The 21,542-nt window shown below is 41.1% G+C and overlaps 1 protein-coding gene across 1 annotated transcript; it reads right to left on the minus strand.

Moving 5' to 3' along the window:
* Positions 1–9,596: 9,596 nt before the first annotated feature.
* On the minus strand, positions 9,597–14,241 carry mdfic2 (MyoD family inhibitor domain containing 2). The gene is made up of 3 exons (XM_030419183.1): positions 14,145–14,241; positions 11,129–11,347; positions 9,597–9,844 (listed from the first exon to the last, which is right to left on the minus strand). The coding sequence occupies exons 1-3, from the start codon at positions 14,239–14,241 to the stop codon at positions 9,597–9,599; spliced, it is 564 nt and encodes a 187-aa protein (XP_030275043.1).
* Positions 14,242–21,542: the final 7,301 nt, after the last annotated feature.

Consider the following 21,542-nt stretch of genomic DNA (forward strand, 5'->3'; position numbering starts at 1 on the left):
GTTGCAGCGAATCATTTAACCTTTTCTCAAAGCGCTCTGGACAAAGGGTGCGTCTTGGACTGTATTTGCAGACGATCATCAGCAGCCTTTTGATGAAGACAAGTGAAGCCTGTGATGTTTATTTTTGAAAACTGTCTGAAGTCTTTGTTAGCACCGCGGTACTGTAACACACCTCAGTGTCTGCACAGCAGATGCATGCATGACAGAAACTCAATAATAATTGGCGTGGATTGCTTTTGACACGTGCTGGTTGCTGACAGCTGCTTTGTTCTATGGTCAGATTTCATATTTAACACATCAAAGAGTTGGGATACTTCACACTCGGCTAAGGACTGATAGCAAGTCTGACACTTTGCTGTTAAGACAGGAGAGAGTTGGTCTTTCTCTGGCGGAGAATGAAGTCAAGTTGCATTCGGTGTTGCTTTTTTCACTTTCCTGCCATATGAATAAAGTTATGCTCAGGCAGGCTTTTTACAAAGACCCCGGTAAACATCGCGGAGGAAGTGTCATGTTTACAGTGATAATGAAAGAATTATTGGCAGGAAATTCCTCCAGCATGAAAGCATACCTACAACCTGCCGTGTACATGTGGATTCCATAACTGTGAACATGACATCCTCTGGGGGTGACATGGCGGAAGTGTCTGTACGGCAAGAATGGCTTTCCAGTTAGATGGTTTACACCAGTGGGACGGTAAAAAGGGAAACAATTGACCCTTCACTAAACCCCAATCAAAACAGCAATCATCCAGTCATAGCTTCTAAACCAAAACTAGGCACAGCGAGCCTGTCAAGCTTTGGACATCTCCATGACAAGGCTGCATGGTGCTCATCGGGCTTTAATAAGATCGATACCAGGCATTCAGGGAGATTGAAAGGTGGTGTTTTTTTTGTCTTTCCAAACTGAAAAGGAGCAAAAGCTTATCTGCAGTAGAGTGAGCTGCAATTGTTAGCATGTCGAGGTAACTAGCTAACCAACCTGACATTTCCATTAAAGAAGCTCTGTAGAACTTATCTGTTGTGCTGGAAGCCGGTAATTAGTTAATGTTAGCGGGTTTGATTTCTATTCTAGCGTTTGCGGCTGAGGCACTGAGACGAGGCACCCGAGAATGTGCATAAAGTCACATCCTTAGGACTGTCGTGGAAGATCCAAAGAAAAGAAATCAACAGCCCGGCAGCGTTAAACAACTTAAACACACTGTCCACAGGCTTTTATAGGAGACGGGGGGAGGTCTCATTTTTCACATCATGTTACAATCTGCTCACATATGGTCAATAGGAAATGGATTAATATAAAATTGCTACAAATTGTTACATAGAGCCCCTTTAAGCTGTCTTTAGCTGTGGTGATTTCGCTCACATTACGGTGGTAATACTGGTGTTGTCATGATCTGATGGAGATAGAAAAGCATGGACGCTGGCAATTCGCCACAACTTCATGCTATCAATCACGTCATCACAGAGAAAAGAAAACTACCATCATTACCTGGCCACTAGTGGTGCTTTAGAGGTTAACATTAGAAAGCTGTGCTACCCTGCCACTCTGCGCTGATATTAAAGGAACAGTAAAAAGGGCAGCAATTTCACTGCTGGACTTCAATTCAGTTTTGTCATATATCATGAAAAGGCAGGACTGCAACATGAAATACGTCTAAATGCTGGACTGTCCTGCACAAATCAGCCACAACGTAACGTTAGCTAGCTATCCCTAACACTTTGCTCAATGGCTAATGTTACTGATGATAGCGTTACGTTTGCTCAACAAAAAAAGGAAATGTATAGTGTAAAAATATGAGTACACAAGCAGCCAAACTGGTTTATGTTAGAAGTACGTGTGAGTCTTATCTTAGATGTTCCTTGACATACTGGGACTAACCAGCCAGACTGCAATGCAAGAGGCCATTTCTTAATTTCCATGTTATCAACAAGGATTATCAGCCGCTCAGTGAGGTGGCTGATTTGGTGGCTTTACCTTCAGTCTTTCAGCACCATGTTCAGTATCCTTTGCACAAGTTGTCACAGGTTTGGAGTCAACTGGAGGAATTGAAAGTCAGGAGAGGCTGAGTGTCCGACGTTAGCTGAATTTGCTCGCTTGCATGCTGACAAAATCTGCCAGCAACGGTTGTCAACGTCTGCAAAATCAACAGTTTCAGTCGAGAGCACATTGTTTCAAAAAAATGTGTATGAATATTGAGCGGTATATCTGCCACCATTATCACTGTAAATGAACAGGGACAATGGAAAGCGTGTACAGGTGTAGGCTAGTGAACAGTCAATTACAGCTTACACGTCAGCAGCACGAGCCTGAGTCAATGTAGCTCTCATTAGGTTTTAGTATAAACCCACAGGGCCTGGAGAAAAGTGGAAGTATTTAAGTGTAATGTGATAAGTCCCCTCATCAGCCCAGAAGACCTGCAACACCCCCACTTTTTAAGGTAAGGCAAAGCAAGGCGGGGGCCTTTTAATGGCCCCGAGTTAAACACCCCACTTTAACTGATGCACAAGGAGTGAGCGAGGCATGCACTTCTCTATAGGCAGTATCCAGCAGCATTTTGATGTCTCTAACAAGAACACAATAAATTGTTCCTCATTATTCAGTAATTAACTCCAATGCGCCGGGTCCCCATCCCCCTGCGCCACGCTCTAAATCACCACCCTCCTCCCCTCCTCTCCTCCTGCTACACAGCTCTTTAATTTCCTCTATGCTGTGGGGGGTGGGGGCAAGAGAGGGTGGAAGGGGGGGCACGCACAGCTTGATGCACTCCATCATCCCCTTGCCACCCTCCTGTCACCCCTTCGCCTTCTCCGAGCCACACCCTCCTCCTCCTCCCACCCTCCTGTCCCCACGCCAGCTCCCCGACGAAGTGTGCTCTCCCTGCAGGACGCCACCTGGTTAAAAGGAGGGAGAGGTCACCTGAGCCGGGACGACGGGCTCCAGTCACGTTTGGCATGGTGAGATTACACCTTGTACTATCAAGGCATCAAAACTCGCCCCCCGGCCCTGTTCGCTGTCTTTTCGCGGGGCTTTCCCCTTCCTCCTCTGCTCTTAATTGTTAAAATGAGGTCATTAATTGGAGAGTGAGTCAAATCACCTGTCATTTCAGCTGGGAATCATCCGCTGATTGAAAGGTATCATAAAAACCTGCCCAGGGCCTGGTTTTCGCCGTGCCTGCTGGGAGCTCCCTTTGTGCCTTGACAATCTCCGCCCATGGGCACACAACTCACTTTACTTTTTTCTCTGGCGGAGATTAGGCGAGTAGTCTTGGGTGACACACATCCACGCGCGTGGCCCAAATATAGATTCAAGAGAGTCAGTAGTGTCAGGCGCAATTCCTGGAGGATGTTGCGGGGAGTGTTCGCTTTCCACTGTACTATTAACGCCCCTGACCTAATTGAGGATGATGCTCACACACACTGCTTCCCTTATATGAGAGTGAGGTCAGGTTCATTTGAGGGGGTAATTGTGAAATTGGCATGTAAACTAGGACAATAGAACAAATGACAAAAAATGAGGACAGATGACAAAATTCTTGATAGATTTTTCGTAAATTAAGACATGTCCTGCTGCAGTCAGAGATGGAGTTTGGTAGTCCGGCAATGACGGCGAATGCTGCTGCTTGAAGTTATGTCGAGGCAACTGAGATTTTAAAGGTTTACTCTCTTCTAATGTCTTAATTTGGTCGAGCCGAATGTTATTTTCTTGGACGTCACGCTCTGACGGCGTTCTGCACCATGGGCGTAGCTGCAGTGGGGGCCTTACGAGAAACACATGCATCCAATATTTGAAGTGACGTCAACTTAAATGCGCCCAAACATTCCTCACCTTGTGACAGCTACATTGCACGCCGCAAGATACAGAAAGCTGTACTCTCGGCCACTTAAAAATGCTCCATTTGCTTAGGGAAAATCACAGTGAAAATGTTGGCAATATTAACACAGAAAGACCATTAGAAAAACAGGCCTAAATTATTCTGCAGGCACGACGCTACACAAAGCTTCGGGACCCCATTTTCCACATGGACCTAATCTTGAGGAACACTACATAAGATGCTGACAAACCCGCTGTTTGAAATGAAAAACCCTCTAAACACATGGCATTAATATTTAATGGTGCTGCTTCCTCGGGAGGCCACTCCGGGCTGCAGCGCTGTGTCTGAAGGGAGACAGTATTAGTGCTGTGTGCTCTGGAGGAAGAGCAGCTTCACACTAATGAAGCGATCAGGGCCTGAACTCTGAAGAAACCTCATATCCGATTAGTGAGCAGAGATGCATGTAAACATGGTGAAGCAGCACGCGATTAGATCACTTTGTTAATGCGAGTCTTGTGTCGCTAAACACAACAGCGGAGCGGCGTGCGGCGTTTTCAAGTGTTTTCGCTTGCAACAACACATTTCACATTTAATCACTTCAGCATTACGGCTTCTTTTTGACCCTCCGCACAAGTGTTTTGAATTAAGCCGAAAACTAGCGGAGCGTAGTATAGGCGAGCTAATGGGCTAACACTATCCTCTGAGCAACCATTAAGGTGCATGCATGTGTTGTGCAGCAGTGAAAACCACCTGACCTTGTCCACATCCGCTCGGGCCCGGGATGGGACAGCATTTGAACCTGGCCAGTAAAGGACAGGCCATTTGGATGTTATTAAAAAACATTAGAGTTCCTGAAGCCCCGTGCTGCTCCCAAAGCCATCAGGTAATTTGAAAGAGATCCAGCCAGTTTAAGATGTGCAGATGTTTTCGCTTTAAAACTGGCATCTGTTTATGCAGACACACTTTACGTTCGAAAAACCACAAAGGACCTCCAATAGGTTTTATGGAGCAGTATCAGCCAGAGCACTCAGCTTTGTAATTGTGCTGCACCAGGTAATGAGAAAATTGGTCACAAGCAGTGTTCCCTGTAGATGTAACCCGCAACATGCAATTTTGCACAGCATGTGCAGTATCTACGTTTATTTTTTTCTAGTCTGTGCAGTGCTGTCTGAGCGCCTGTGCCGCTTTCAGGAGGTCTAACATTGTCACAGTTAGAGCTTAATTCTTACACTGTAAGAGGACAAATACTATGTAAAAATACATGTGCAGACACAACAGTTTTCATGAACTTCTTACAATACCTATAAAAAAGAACACAGTACATCAAAAGTTACCCTGTCAGATATTCAGTAGGGACAGATTAACGATAAAGCGTGACAATTCTCCGTTCCCTCTCCTGCTTCCTTTGTGTACTCCACAAGCTTTAGAGTAAATATAAACTGTGGGCAATGTTTAAACGCTTTGAATTCCATGAATGTGGAGCATTTCCAAAGTATTTCAGTCTGGTTTTCATAAAATAACAGAACTGAAACGGCCTCTCTCAGAGCCGCTGATGATTTCCTGATGAATGCAGACTAATCCTCGTTTGTGCTGTGTGACTAAACTGCAACTTTCCACACAACTGATCAAAGTCTGATAATTAAAAGATGGAGGATTTGGATTATCATCTCTGCAGCTGCTCGAGTCTGGTTTTAATATGACCTGTCCAACAACCTTCAGCTTCTATTAGAAAATACTGCATATGCAAAATACTACTTAAATGTGACTGGATCCAGTTCTCAGGCCAGAACTAACAAGTATGTCATGTTAATACAGAATATTAATACATTTAAACATTTACCCCCTCAATAAACAGACCATGTAAAAAACATGAAGAAATGTACTGTAATCAACTACATAACAAATAGGACAAAATGTTCATATAGTCCTCAGCATGCTGCTGTTATATATGATCTTCAATTGGGAGTAGCGCCTGACCTTTCATCTAAATTTTGATACAATTTCCTTCATCTCCTATGTCATCATAGATAAACCAACATGTTCAACAGATAGTAACAGACATTGTGTAATGGAGACTTCCTTAATTGTGAACTTTTTGCATGTAGAAATAGGCTGAGAAATAACAGTTACTCTTTGATGCTCACAATATGTTGTTGTACTTAGATTGTATTGGTTTTGTCTCTTGCAATTTTTTGTGAATGATGCAATTTCAGACATGATGGATTCAATTTTTTCTCCTCTTCTGAAGTCTGTTGGTTGCCAGAAAACACAAAGTGTTGATTGATTAATTCTTAATCAGTGTTCTACCAAATAATTTGGTCAACATGTCCTCGTACCTTGCTGACGTAATAGGATATTTGTGACTCTGGGCGGCTGTAGCTCAGAGGGTAGAGCAGGTTGGCTAGTGATCGGAAGGTCGCTGGTTCAAATCCCATTTCCGGGCTGAGCTGAGCTGCATGTCGAAGTGTCCTTGAGCAAGATACTGAACCCCAAATAGCTCCTGATGTGCGGTTGGCACCTTGCATGGCAGCGTCTGCCATAGGTGAGGGCCTTGCGATGAGCTAGCGACTCGTCCATGGAGTACCCTGCCCTCGCCCAGAGACAGCTGGGATTGGCTCTAGCAAAAAACCCTGCAACCCCACAAAAGGATGGATGGGCGTATGAACGTGACCGAAGTACAGTGTGTTGTGTTAGTTGTGAAACAATCGCAGCAACAAAACTGTGCCTGACTTCCTCCTCTTCACCCATCATCATAAATACGGCCAGTAGAGGTCACTGCCTCTGTTTTAACTCCCTTCAAATACCAGCTTTGACACTAATCTTATGCTTCATTTTAAACCTTATGCACAAGAATATTACACAAATGTATTTTACTCTTGATAAAAAAAAAAAAAAAGCCATGTAGGGTAACAAAGTCCATGTTGTGAATGCATGGTCCGTTTCAAAAGTCACTCAACTTTTTGTGTTGTTTGGTTCATGTAAACCTGTTTTTAATGAGACCCCGACATGAAACTCACTTTAGGAATACAATGTATATAATATACATACTAATTGTTACATAAATGACACGACCATAGTCTTTCACTGTGACACACTGTACATAGTTTGTTTTGGAAAAAATGTAAGCCAGTGGTTGCCTTTATGTTATTTTCAAACACTTAATAATTAGGCGAAACACATAATTAAGACCTCAGAAATACAGTGAAATCAAAGGGAAGCTGCACTGATACTGGCTGCTAATTAACTCCTCTGCTGCAGTACAACACAACCATTTCTTTTTCAGTGCTAAACATACAATCTTCAATTGGTGCATGGACACTGTAGTTATTGAGCAGGAACACATTTATGTGCCACAAATAGAAAACAAATGAATGACAATTCACAATATATCTGCTTTACACATATAAGTGCACTTCCATAGCATGCGCTTTCATACTGTGTGGCTCTGGACTGCTCCAATACAGCATTATCATCACAGTGTGTAACTGTAACAGCAGGAGTGCTTCTCACAACTGCGCTATAATAGTCTCCTTGTTTGTAGAGTCAGATTCCTCTCTTGGTCTTCATATGTAATAGCAGAAAACAAATGTTTGGTAATTGAAGATAATCCAGTAACACTGTGTTGTGCGCCTCGGCTCTCACACTGACCTCTCTGGGAAACAGATGATGCTCGAGAACAATGTTGTCCTGTATACCGTTCTCACACTGACATAGCAGCGCCATTTCCCATTATGTGACAAGGACATATTTCAGACTGAAGTGATCCAAACAGTGATCTACCACTTGAGGGAACTGTCTTTGAGAACAGAGGTCGAGGGGAGCGACAAGGACGAGTGTCCTACAAATGCCATATCCAACAGCTCCTGTGTTTCCAGTGGCACTTGAACTGAAATAGACACGCTCAACAGGGGACAGGCTTCAAGATTTTTTTTTCCACACTTCAGAAAGACTATCATGTTGAAGCTGGAGTGCTTGTTGGTGTGTCAGTGTGTGTATCAACAGCGCAGCGATGGAATTCGCAGGCCTCAAGGCCAGCGTATTGTTTGTGATGACAGTGCTCCCTTGTTGCATAGTGATTTGGTACTGTACAATTGAAATTCAAGACGCTACATTAGTCAGACTGTTAAGGTATTCATTCATTCAGTATCTACAATAGATGCTGTGATGCGAGTGTTTGCAACAACCAAGAACGAGGAGGTCAGAGATAAAGAAATATTTATTTACTAGGACGGTTTGCATCAATCAGTTATCAACCATCAATCCTTCAAGCTGCATAAAATCTTCAATCTGAATACTGATTCAGGATCTATTTTTGAGAAAGATTTAACACAAGGAGACATGCATAGAGTCATAATAATGTATTGCATGTAATATATTTATTTTTTTATTTCAATATCACAAATGTTGCATAGTTCATCTTAATTTTATTGTCATTGTATTTTTTAATGTTTTAGCCCTTACAAATCACTTCAATTCATTTCACATGCGACATTCCAACCTGTCCTCATCAGGAAAACAACTACACAGGTTCGAGTGTGGAAGGGGCTTTTTACGACTCGGATTTACATTTGTCATTAGCAAAGGAGGATGTCAGATGACTTAGTATGAAGAGCAACAAAGACTGCGATAGGAAGAGGCTGGGACGGATGGTTAGAACAGACACAGGACTTCTACCCAGGAGACTGCTATTAATGTCTTATGTGAAAACAAAAGTCAACGGTGACTTATTTTAACTTTGCCATGCAGTTATTACATACATAACAAGCAGCAACTTCCAGGGCTAAACAAGAAAGTGAATGCAGACGTACCAAAAAACATAAAACTCCCTCAAATGGCCACTTGAGGCTTGCAATGTATAGAGCATGGGCATAACAGTTTGGGTCTCTATAGCTAATTCCCCCCTCGTGACAACTGTATAAGCGGTGGTCCTTTATACAACTCACTTGTTTAAACTGTATTATGGTTTAAAGTTATGCTTGATTAAGGTAACAGCTAGCTGTCTTCTGGGCTATGGGAGAGCTGTGGACAGAGCCTGGAGCTTCTGGAGGATAAGAATCCAGAGTCAAGGAGAGCACAAAGTTTGTTTTAAACTTTTGGGATCATAAAGTTGATTTATTTTCAATCTCGCCTCTCAACCTCGGCAACAGTGAGCACGAAGCTTAAACTGCAGAACGGAGGGCAAATAATTTGACATTGTGTTCGAATAAACATAATTATTCTGCGATCAAAGTCAAAAAGATAATGTGAGATTAAAATCACTTTTCTTTATGTGTGAACATGGATAGCTTGTTGGCCCTAGCTACCTTTGTAGCTTCAAGCTCTACTGATGCTCCAACTCTTTGTCCCTCTGATTAACCAGCTGTTGAGGTGAATCAGGAACTGCCAAGATTGAGATTTTATCACACAATCTGAGCTTCACACTGACTCATCAGAAACCTATGGATACCATCACAGTGGCTCTGTCCACTAATTACACAAATACATATGTTAAGTTACCAAAGTAATGCATGTATTTGATACCAAACCACAGTCTTTTCCTTGCCCCTACAAAGTAGTTTTCTATCCTAAACCCAACCAAACTGCAACGGGAAGGCGAAGGTTCCAGTATGCCTGCCTCTGGTACACTGCAGCAGTCATTTTGTTTCGGGAATGGCAATAGATTTTGATTTGAGGGATCATTGGCAATCGTACTATTCAGTCATTTAAGTATGGGAATGTGTTGGACAGTCTGATCTTTGGTTGTCCAACCGTTTTCTTATCATGTTTGTTGATTAGAATGGATTTCTTGCTAGTGATAACATATCTCAGAAAGCTCCATAGCCAGCTCCAGGCATTCACTTGTATCTTGACAGGAGCTGAGCAGACCACAGTCCCAGTCCTGGCAAGAGTCTTCATTACTGCTAGGTGTAGACTCCATGACTTGTTTGTAGTCGGGGCAGCAGCGTTTGGCAACTCTCTCGCAGGATTCAGGAAGCATGAGGAACAAATCGTAGAACCGGCAGAAGAGACATTTCAGGACAATTCCTGCACAGTCAACTGAGGGAGAAACACACAGTCAGGATGGCATTTAAAAAGTGGTTTGCGTCATTGTATTTATTGAACATTAAAGTCAGAAAATCATTATGCTTTTGTCGCTTAAAAAGATGCCTCTCCTCTTCACACATTTGCATTGACCTCTTTGAGATGATGTGTGATGAAATGTCTTTAAACCATACCTTGGGACATAAATCATCTGAGCTACTCTTCACTTACATCTTGTAACATTTTAAAAGCCTCATTTCCTTCCTTTACACATGCATAATTTAAGAAATCAGGCCTTGATCCCTCGCAGAGAGACAAACAAGAAAGCTGTTTGGAGACATAATCAATTACCAGAAGTCTCTCCTGTATACTTTGCCAAGAGCGTTTCTAAGTTGTGTTGTGGTTGCAGTGAAACAATGTGCAATGAAATATGTCTTCCCAGCAGCCTTTGCCAAAAGGTGGCCCCATGGGTGCTATAAAGCATGAGATCATCAAATGACACTGACCATGAACAGGCAGTTACTCACCAAAGAAAGTCGTAGGAAAAGTCCTTATCGCTTGTGCTGCAAAGAGTTTAGAACCTTTTAATCTGCACCTGGATCAACATGGATGCAGCGCCAAACTAAGGCAACTTGCATGTATTCCACTGCTTCCAGTCTTGATGCAAAGGTAGGCAAACTACCTCCTGACTCAAACTCCTGTTTAATCCACCTACAAGAGACTAACATCAATTTGTCTTGGAAATAAAGCGAACAAGACTGTTCCCTAAAATGTGTAACAATTCCTTTAATCCAAATTAGTTATCATTATAATATTAAGGGTTTATTTTTTAATCAATTTCATAAAAGAGCATAAGAACATAAACAGTCTGTGGTGTAATCACTTATGCTGCTGCATCTACAGTAGCGAGTCTACTTTGGTTGGCGATTTTTTTGCATTAGTCTTCCTCTGTTTTTGCTGTAGTTTCAGTCTGTGAATTATTCACACATTTACATAATTGATTATATGAACTGTATTTAAGCATTCTCACAGCATGGTGAGGCATAAAGCTCGTAATTTGTCAAATTTTTTATTCTGTCTGTGTTCTGTGGCATTATTATTCTGCATATTAATCATCATTTATGTCATCAGTAGAAAAGCTATGAAGGAAAAATTAATTCCCTAACACTTTTACTGAGGACTCAATACAAGATATTTTTCCTTTAATTATTTCAGGGTGTGTTTATCTTGGCAGCAGACCACAACAGCTGTGTGTGCAGCTAGGGGTCATCAGATGGGTGGTGTGCTCGTGTTACTAACCTCCCACGTTGCTCTGCTGAGAAGACAGGGAGTCTGTGGTGGAGGAGGATGCAGAGGAAGATCTCCTTTGGTACGTCTTCAAAGAGAACAGAGGGGATGAAGGGATGTCGCACTCTCTCGGTTGCTGAGCGTCCGTGTCTCTGCCTGTCTCGCCAGGCTCAGTTTCTGCAGGCGCACCAAGTCTCCAGTCACTGGCTCCAGCTTCATTTTGTGTCCTTTCTGCCCAAATGAGGAAAAGTTAAAGGAATGAATACACAAAACTGAGCGACAGGTACAATTTGATTATTTGACAAGTATGACTTGAATATTGGGGTAGCTCAGCGGGTAGGGCAGTTCGGCTAGTGATGGAAAGGTCACTGGTTCAAATCCTAATCCCGGGCCGAGCGGAGCTATAGTCGTAGTGTCATGAGCAAGATACCGAATCCCAAATTGCTCCTGGTCTGCAGTTGGCCAGAGACAGCTGGGATTGGCTCAGCAAAAACCCCCCTGACCCCATAAAAGGGATAAAGCCGTTACAGACAATGGATGGATGTATGGACTTGAGTATTTAAAGACCACAACAGCAGCATACTTTGGTGGAAGTGCATATTGGCCTTGAGATTGGTCACTGGTTAAAATGGCCAGAGTTAATTCTGATAATTCAGCACTATAGCTGCTGTTGTGATACGAATCGACGCAACGCAACCCGATGCGACATGATGCAAGAGGACAAGATTTAAATCTATACAACTGGACATGACAGTACAGTACAACACAACTTGATACAATGGGTGAAGTCACAATAAGAAACAAATTGACCCAATTGACAATGCATTGGAAAATGACACAACATGATACAACACAAATCAATATGAACGTAACACGATACACAATGACAGTGATCAATATGAACAACATGACACGATATGATGTCACCCTCATCGATATAATAAGGGCAAGACACAATGACACAATATGATACGACGCTAGTCGATAAGAAAGACACGACACGATACGAAATGACACAGAGTGATACAAAACTATACAGTCGGCCATGACACATTATGATGTGACAAGATATGAAAGAATCGATATGACGCGGAATGACACAAGTCAATACCGCAGGACATGATACGGAATCATAGGAAATGACAGGACATGTTTGATAAACCTCACAGGATTCCTATCTGCAACATATAAAACATAGCTACTGGTCAGATATACAGTTTATTGGTAACTGTTATATTTATACACTCCGCAAATTAGTTTCAACTGCTACAGGCCTAAGTAGCGGTAGTTACTCTTGAAAGTTATCAGACTGGAAGATTCATTGCTTGGAAATTACTGACTGACACAAAGTTAACAACTCTCCACTATCACCTGATCTATGAGATCCGTACACTGATAGACACTACATAGGCACACAGATCCCTGAAGCTTGTTAAGTTTCACGATGTGTAATAACCAAAATGTGTGGTCTGGTTTCTGATGAAGGGTCTTTCCACAAAACAAATGACGCAAGTAGCAGGGTGATCATGGGAGGCATTGTCTTCTCTGTTCATCACCAGTGCTGATTTAAATCTAACTATGCAACACAAAGGAAAATGTCTGCCAAGGGGGGTAATGTTTTAGAGTTTTATTAGTTTATGTTTTGTCACCGACTTCCTTTCTCACTCTTAGACTATCTCCCAGAAGTACTAGTGACAGACGACCAAATGAAATGCATTGTTACTTCGTAAAAAATTACGCATTTCCCCTGGGTTTGAACATTGCTGGAAACATTTGGGTTAATGTGAACAACTCAACAAAATATGTAAAATCTCCATTTTCATGCAGAAATGGTACACGTTCCATCTTTCAGTGGTGTCATGTCTCTAGCTCCTGAAACGGCAGATGAAAAGTGAAACCGTTCACCCTGCAAAACGTACAATCTGTGTTGGTCTGATTTCCAGAAAATCAGACAACAGGATGTGAAATTGCAGCCGTGAAAAGCGGCAATAGATCTGTTTGTTAACATCTGATTTAAATAGATATTAATGAATAATTGCGCTGGCTGCAGACTGTTTATTTTTTCACCACCTATTCGGAATGAATTATTCACCGTTCCTTTCTCTGTATTATTTAACATTTAATGTCCGATGATTTATTCACAGTCTGGAAACATTTTTGAAAGTCCAATAAACTGCATTTGTTGTCTTACCTACATTTTTGCCGGAGAGATACAAATGGACGTTGCTCAGGGCTGTATTGACCATTTTTAAGATTTTATTCCCTGTTTTTGAAGTGTGAAAAAAAACAAGTTTACTGAATACATAGTACGGTTTACCACTGCTATCACCTTTTTGTCAGATCGCATTTTCCTCTTGTGTCTTATGAGGGCTGTCCGTGTTTTGAACTGTCATTTGTAATTGATTGAATGAGAAGTGAAGAAGGCAGGGACTGGGTATTTGAAGTTAAAATGAACTTTCAAATCAGTGCCGCTGTCTGGGTGTCTGTTTGAGCTGAGAAGCAGTGCAATGCTCCCGGGTTATCTAATGAATTAAGTAAGAAGTAAAGCTGGTCCATGCCCATGACCATTAGCTGATAGAGAAATAAGGCCTGCAGGCATACTATGCATTTTTCAGGTTTTGTTCCAGTGTTTCGGCAGAGCCACGCTCACTCATTAGGCGCCGCAGTTACTCGGCGCGGTGGATCTGACGATAATTTCACTTCATGTTTTAAAAATCAGAATGCAAACTCGGATTTGCAGCGCATCAGAACCGCAGAACAGAAATCATCGACACAGCTTAAAGAATGCATGGAAGCAGGCGGCTGACAAGACGTGATTTGTTGTGGGGGATGGGGGGGAAATTGTTCTGAAACTGCAACTTTTCAAATTTCTCAAGTAAAGCACAGGGTAGTGGTTACTAAGTTGTGAAATTGCCGGAGACAGGAAGGATGACTGTTGCACACTATCATAACAAAGATTTACAAGAAGCACAGTGACTCAATAGTGATGCTCAGATTTTCTCCACAGACCTGAGTCACATTAACTTACCTCCTCTCGCCCACGTAGAGCTCTCCTCTGCAGTGTTTACTCTCCCTTTGTCTTTCTGATCGGCTCTCAGAGTCATTTCATCTGCCATCTGGTCCATTGCATCACAAATAAAAAATGCACTTCGAATGACAAACCTGATTACCCCAAGCCAAAAATATGGAGCTGCGCACAACTGAGGCCAAACGTGAGTTAATGTCTAACACAGTGCTCGCACAGCTCGCTGTCCTCGCACACTCGGGATTAGGTTCTCATGCAGCGGGCTGAGACATGGTCCTCTCCTCCTCGCTGTGGAGGCAGCTGTTTACCCCGGCCACGCAGAGAGCATCCAGCACAAATTATCCTATACATTGCACAGGGTCCATTTGGCCTGCTGCCTGCTGTACTGTAAGCCTCTCCAATGTTCCAATGACGTTGGCAAAAACACTGGAGATCCGCTCCTAATAAAACATCACCGGGACAAAGTCAGCAACATTTTATTAGTTTGACTTAGTTCCCTCTGTGAAGTGATAATGAAGCCAAAAAGCAAATGTAGAGCATCACATAATAAAAGGAAATATCACATTAAAAACGCAATTCCCTGTACAAATGCATTATTAAGCAATCAGGACGCACTATAAAGAGACTCCATGATGGTACAGTGATGTGATTTCTGCAGACTGTATGAAAATATTTGGCATAAACCGATTTATTTTACAGAAAAGACAACACAGCACGCATTTAGACACACACTGTGTCATGCACACACTACATCTCACTCACTCCGCCGAGGCTGCGCTTTCTGCTCAACATATGCATGAGGCGAGCCGGTGCCAGTTTGTTTGTTGGGGCGAAACACGCAGTGAAACATGAATAGCGAGCTGCATTCAAATTCCTCCGAATACAAGCCAACCAATTTACTCTAATTAGGCTCAACACTAGAGTTGCATTTTAATGGATGCCCCGCTGTGTTTGCATATGTTTAGAGAACAAGAGCCATGCTAATTGAAAAATTAAGATGTGAGAGTATTTGTCTACTGAGCTCCCACTATGCTGCACTCAGTGTAAATATAACTCCTGAAGAGAACTTCCACGGAGTTCCTAGTGCTTCTTTTCTTCTACACCTCCACCTCCAGCTTTCATTTTATTTGTGTTGTGATGGTGATACAGTGTGATGGAGGGAAGACGAATCAAGACTGTGCTCTTGTGTGCTTCAGAAGGCCTCCAGTGACGATGTGACAACACTCTGCGGTCTTGTTGCTTCTCACTGACACAGCAGGTTTTGTTTTATTGGTCAACGTCAATCACGCAGTCAGACAGGTTCAGCGGGTTGCGTGGATAATTTGGCTCCCGTGGAAACGTTCTCCCTGTGAAATGAGCCGCGTAGCCCTGCGTCTGCAGAAAAGTCACAGTGGCTGACATTCTGTTCCATTAGAGCCTTCCTAACGTAGAGGGAAGTGACAGCCCAAGATCAAGTTCAGGTACAAATTACACGACACGTAAGTGAAAGCTTTCTGACCCCCTTCGCTGTACTTGCTGTCCACTCCATTATTTACAGCTGTAAACAGGTTCAGACCCGCACGTCATGCTTCTAATTTAAACTTCAGACATGCTGTGTTAATGTGCTGTTTGTGGCTCAGCAGTGAATCTGTTACTCCGCCAGCTCCATCTTAATTTCCCATCGAATGAACTTCCCTCTTTTAGAATTGTGCTTTTCGTTGTGCATATTAAGAGATGATAATTTGGCCACAACTGCACAACAGAATCCATTAGCACATGTTCCTTAACCAGGGGGTCAGGCCTCAAAAACAAAGCAGAGAAAACTATCACCAACCTATTTTTTGTGGGAGTCGCGACCCAAAAAGAGAGAATCACTGCATTAGGAGAGCTGGGTCATCATATAATGAACTCTGTAAATGTATATACCTTAATAAGATTTCTGTTGGTGTTTTGAGTCTGCTCATGCTAAAAAAAAAAGTCAGAACACGAACCAGAGTGTTGTTGGAAAGTGAGGAGCAGCATAGCCACAATGGTGGTAGATCTACTAAGATTAGCAAACAAGGCTTTACTGTAGCTAAAAAAACATTGGTCATATAACTTGCATTAAATGATTTATACATTCATCAGTATGAAAAACAATGGAATACCTTATATTTTGTCAAAAGAGCTTTCAACCAATGTTGATGCATTCTATATGTTACAAAGATAGCATGCAAACAATGTTGACAAAAAATTAAGCCAAACTTTTTACTGTGTGTGTGTGTGTGTGTGTGTGTGTGTGTGTATGTATACTACATTCCTCAATCAGTTAGCTGTTTATTTTTATACCAACTTCCTGTGGTAACCAGTGCAGTCCGTCTGAAATCCACCACAAAAGTGGAAGCATAGCTGTGCTAACACATCAGAGATCATGGAGGTTTCTATGGAATGAAAGGACTTAAGGGTTTACTTTCATACGTACAGAGATGTATGTGGAAACGAGACGTAAGTATTTGTGTGCATGCAGACATCATTTATGTGTCCTTAGCGAACACTGTTCAATGCTAACATCTTCGTCACGAGCACATCTAAACACAGCAAAAGATGGAATAGGATGTTTCCACTTTAAATTTAAATGGTAGTGGTAGCTGTTATGGTCGTTGTTATTTTCAGGAGGAATGTGGCAGTTATGGGAAGATTTTTCTTTTTTTATATAAATGATGTAGCATACAGTTTGGAGTACAGTGACAATTTTGAACACAGTGTGAAAAATCGTTTAAGAATAACACAGTGCCCATCAGCTATATTGAATGAGTTAGTGTGTTTGACATTTTTGTATTAGTGTTTTATGGTAGAGTGTTAGCATGTAGCCTCATGCTAATTCAAAAGATGGGTACATAGATATGAATTTTGGGGTTGCATTCACAAAGATGGACTAAAATGTTAGACAGCCACATGTCACAACTTTTTCATTCACAATTTATTTATTCGTTTTTAAACTTCACACCTGATAACTGACTGTCTTAAATACTGTGTTATTATTTTGTTAAATTATTTTCTTAAATTGGCATATCTGTCACAACCCTGAGAAACCTTCACAGTTTGTGATGCCATCACATGTCCTACTGAAAAAATATCCATCAGACACCTTGTATTTACATGAAATCTTACATTATATGCAGCATTAAGTCAATCATGTGAAGTTCTTAGTGGAAATATTCCTCCTTAAGTTCTGGCTTAGTCGGATCACCTTGGAAGGGCAATTTAACATTTGCTTCATATGTGTGTGTGTGTGTGTGTGTGTGTGTGTGTGTTGATGTAGAGGGTGCTTCATGCAACTAAATGGAAATTGTGACTTTTCTTTTTTTTTGGTTTTGGTAAAATGTCTTAGTTTGTTGAACATGCTGCCGGTGCAGAGGTCCCCTTTGCCCCTTAATGAGTTCCACAGAGAATAAGTGTCATAGTTGGCTCTGGTGATGAGAGCAGACTCCCATGTCACCTTGAGGCCGGCTAAGACAAAGGGAAGACGACACTTGATGTCATATTCGCTCTCTCCTGTTACACATGGTTAACCCTGGTGGGCCGAGTTTATTTTTATGGGCAGATGTCATTGTTCTCCCAGAGATAAAGATTCAAATCTCAAATAGGAGGCATAGAAAAAAAACAAACGTCTAGAATATTATTATGTTAAATAATAAGACTATAAGTTTGTCAGGTTAATGCTCATTGAATTAATATTACTAAATGATATTGACTTAATAGGTGCATTTTAAATCACAACACCTTGGATACTGTATAGACAACTTTGGGCAATATTACCTTATTTTGCATATTTTTCTATATTTACATAATGACACTGTTTATATTTGTAGATATTATGTAGATACAATTCTATTACTATTTCTGTCCTAGCTGTTCTTCTTACCTTTTTATTATATTGTTTATTTTTTACTATTATAATTGTTTATTGTTATATTGAACTGTCCTTTAACTGGTATGATGCACACATTTTCCTGCTGAACATATAAAGAAGATTCTGATTCTGAAAAACAGACAGAAGACAGCAGACATACGTATTTGATACATTGGAAAGTAAAAAATCAACTAAATAAATGTGTTTATTTGGTCAGCTGACAAACTGATGCACAATTATTAGTGCAACCAAGATGTTGCATTAATCTAATGTCTTGGCTTAGTTTATCAATGCTTTAAATTTTCCCTAAACAATTTAAATTCTGTGTTATAACACTTCTAATGGTCACACTGGCTTTTACCATCTGTTTTCGCATCAGGTTTCTGAACTTAAGTGCAAAAGAGATGGGAACGCTCGCCTCCAATAGCTATTTCCTCACAGGATTAGGAGATAATCCTGAAAAATCACCTCTGAGAAACTGAGCTGTGCTGGAGAAGGGATGAAATATGAAATCAAAGAAACCCCTCTCTGACGGACCGACTGCTCCACTATTGGTGAGAGTTTACGTTTCAGCAGTTATTCATGGTCTTCATTAACTACCGCTGAGTTTACTGTGGAGCAGTTTGTTCTGATCCACTTAAAGTGCTGTACCTTAAAGCAGAGCTCACCTTGTGTGCTCTGGGGAGTGTTTCTGCTCAACCCATTAAGAACACAATAATTCATTTTCGAGATCATTTTGCTCTAATTGAACACGCCTGTTATATTCAATTTTTTCAACATCTTTAAGGACACCTGCCTACCTTTATGACAGCCGAGCACGGGGGAGAAGAAACTCCTGCTGCTTGTCACAAAGGGAAGAAATCACAGTTTCCAAATTAAGATTGCAGATAAATGACCTTACAAAGCAAAGGAAATCAAAGAAGTATGGGAATGGGGTAAATTGGATTCTTTGGCGTCTAACAGTATATGACTTAAACCAACTGGGGATTCTCTCCACAGTGGAGGAAGTGAGGGTTTCCTGAGGCAACAGTCCCACCTGGGACCTCCTGATGATCCATGGGGTGTTCGTGAAAAGCCTTGAAGTTATTCAACCCACTAAAAGGCTAAATAGATTTTTTTCTATTAACATTTAGGCTGTATTGCTCTGATTTCAGAGCTTCTGTACTGGTTTCAGGCAATCTGTTTCATTTTACTCAGTCAATATTCTGTATTTAATTTGCATAGCTGAAAGGTTCATTAATGCCTTAGATCTTATTGTCTCACACCAACATCAACAGACAATGGTAAACTTAAAATGTTCGGTCAAATCGTCTGATCCACAGACTTTGTTACATGTGCGACTAGGAATATTCTTCGAATATTCTTCATTATCCTTTTAGGAATCGTCCTGTATCTTTCCAACAGTAGCAAGGCTAAAGCTGTAGCAGCTGTAACGTACTGTCCTTTGGTTCCTCCTTATGACTGGGCTGGGTATTGTTTGAAAAGCTTTCTATACCACTGTTGAAAAGATTATTTTCTAGTAAACACACTTGTTAAGTAACAAAATAAGCTCTCAGGTGTCTTTGTCCTGCTTTTACTGTAACTGAATTACTTTAAATTGAAATAGTTGATTTTAAACTTGTTGCCTTTCCAGGGACAGCAGATGGCAACTGGCCTCCTGTTTAATTCTGCCATATTACAGTAATGTTCCTTAATATGCACTGTCCATGAGAAATACATTGTATGAATAACAATGAAATAAATAACTGCTGTATAAACACAAATGCTACACAAGACTTTTCCCGTACTGAAATATTTGAAAACTCGCAGACTTTTAATTAAGATCAGAAACTATTTGTTCAGTCTGATCAAACATTGGATACCAGGGTACTTGACAGTCTTTGATACTCGATGCTACAGGCACCTTTAGGTAAACTAAAATGAATATTCAAATCAGTCTCCGATTCCATTAAAATTAATGCTTAAAGCAACATAAATTAATTCTGGCCACTTGGGGCCAGCACACATTGAAAATGCACATCGACACATCAGCCCATCTCTAGCCAAAGTTGACATGGCTAATGTGTTAGCAAACCATTGCCTGATCCATAAAGCAGACAAAGAGCAACAACATCATTCATTTCAGGTCGTGGACATGTGAAAAAGTCTTTTTTTTCTAACGTCCTAGAGGAAATGGAACAATGGATAATGTGTTTAGTTGCTAAGGTCTTTACTAGCTAGCTAATTGTTAACTTTGTTTGGTGTTTGGTGAGAGTTGTTGTATTTCCCTTTTTCTGTTGTCTGAATTTTTGCTTCACATAAAATAAAATGACACTGATTTATGATATGAATCACTCACACACACACTCACACACACTCACACACATGCGCAGACACACACACACACACACGCGCGCGCACAGACACACACACACAAAACAAGAAATACATTTACTTTTTAAAATTCTGCAACTGCGCAACAGTTCTGGAATGGCAAAATGTTATTTTAGCCTGCATCAAGAATGCTTATATGCCTCCTAAATATAAAATAAATGTTGGGGATTGTTTTGGCTAAGTTGCAAAAGAACAATAACTGGCATAAATAAAATCAAACCTGTGCTTTTCTGCTGAATGAAAGAAGACCCTTAATCAGTGTAGCATTTGTACAAAATGGACAGTCCTTGCAGCTCCACACAGACATCATGAGAAATACCCATTATTACAGACCAATTTGCTCCTTGAGATAATCAATGTTGGCACTGACTCAAGCCCTGCTCCACAGGCTAAATGCTTGAATTGATCATTGATGCTTTCTCACCAATAAGCAGTTTAAAATGACTAATTGGGTGGGGCTAAGAGTAGCCCGGGCTTTTGCTATTAGTGTAATGATGATATGACATCAGACGTTTTCTGTAAAGCATTGTCTTGTTGTTATTGGGCAAGACAGATTATGATTGGGTTTAGTCAGTGCACATTATGAGATGCTCCTTAAGTAGCATTCATAAAGCAAAGCTCCTTGCTGTGTCAGAGTGATAATAAGGGTAGTGATTCATATATACTTTAGGAGTCAAGGGGAGCACCGTGTTAGACCTGTATTTTCTTTTATTTGTCCTTGCTGTTGGGGATCATGGATCTTGTACTTCCTTTGTCCCTGCGTACATCAGAAGCAGAGCTCTGTCTGGCAAGTCATTGATATGCCAGCTCTGTTTTTACACATTGTCATTTTATCTTTCTCATTACTGTCATTACTACAGACTCAGATACATCTCATTACAAGGGTAATTGGGACAAACATAAAATCCATGCCCCCTCCCTTTAACTTGGATATCTTTCAAATGCTCAAAGTAGATAACCGCCGTGTTAGGTCCACAACAGCTGTTAATATTTCATGATAATATGGCTTTATTCCCACTGATATCTGTCTGAATTTCTTTCCTTTTGATGGCGTGTTAAAATGGAAAATTAAAACAAGTTCAAATGGGTCCATTTTATCTACACGTTGTCTCCGGAAACCTGGATGTGCACCTGTGAGTGTGATGTGAATGCGCGTG

This window comes from Sparus aurata, chromosome 6 (genome assembly GCF_900880675.1).
Source record: "Sparus aurata chromosome 6, fSpaAur1.1, whole genome shotgun sequence".
Taxonomy (NCBI): Eukaryota; Metazoa; Chordata; class Actinopteri; order Spariformes; family Sparidae; genus Sparus; species Sparus aurata.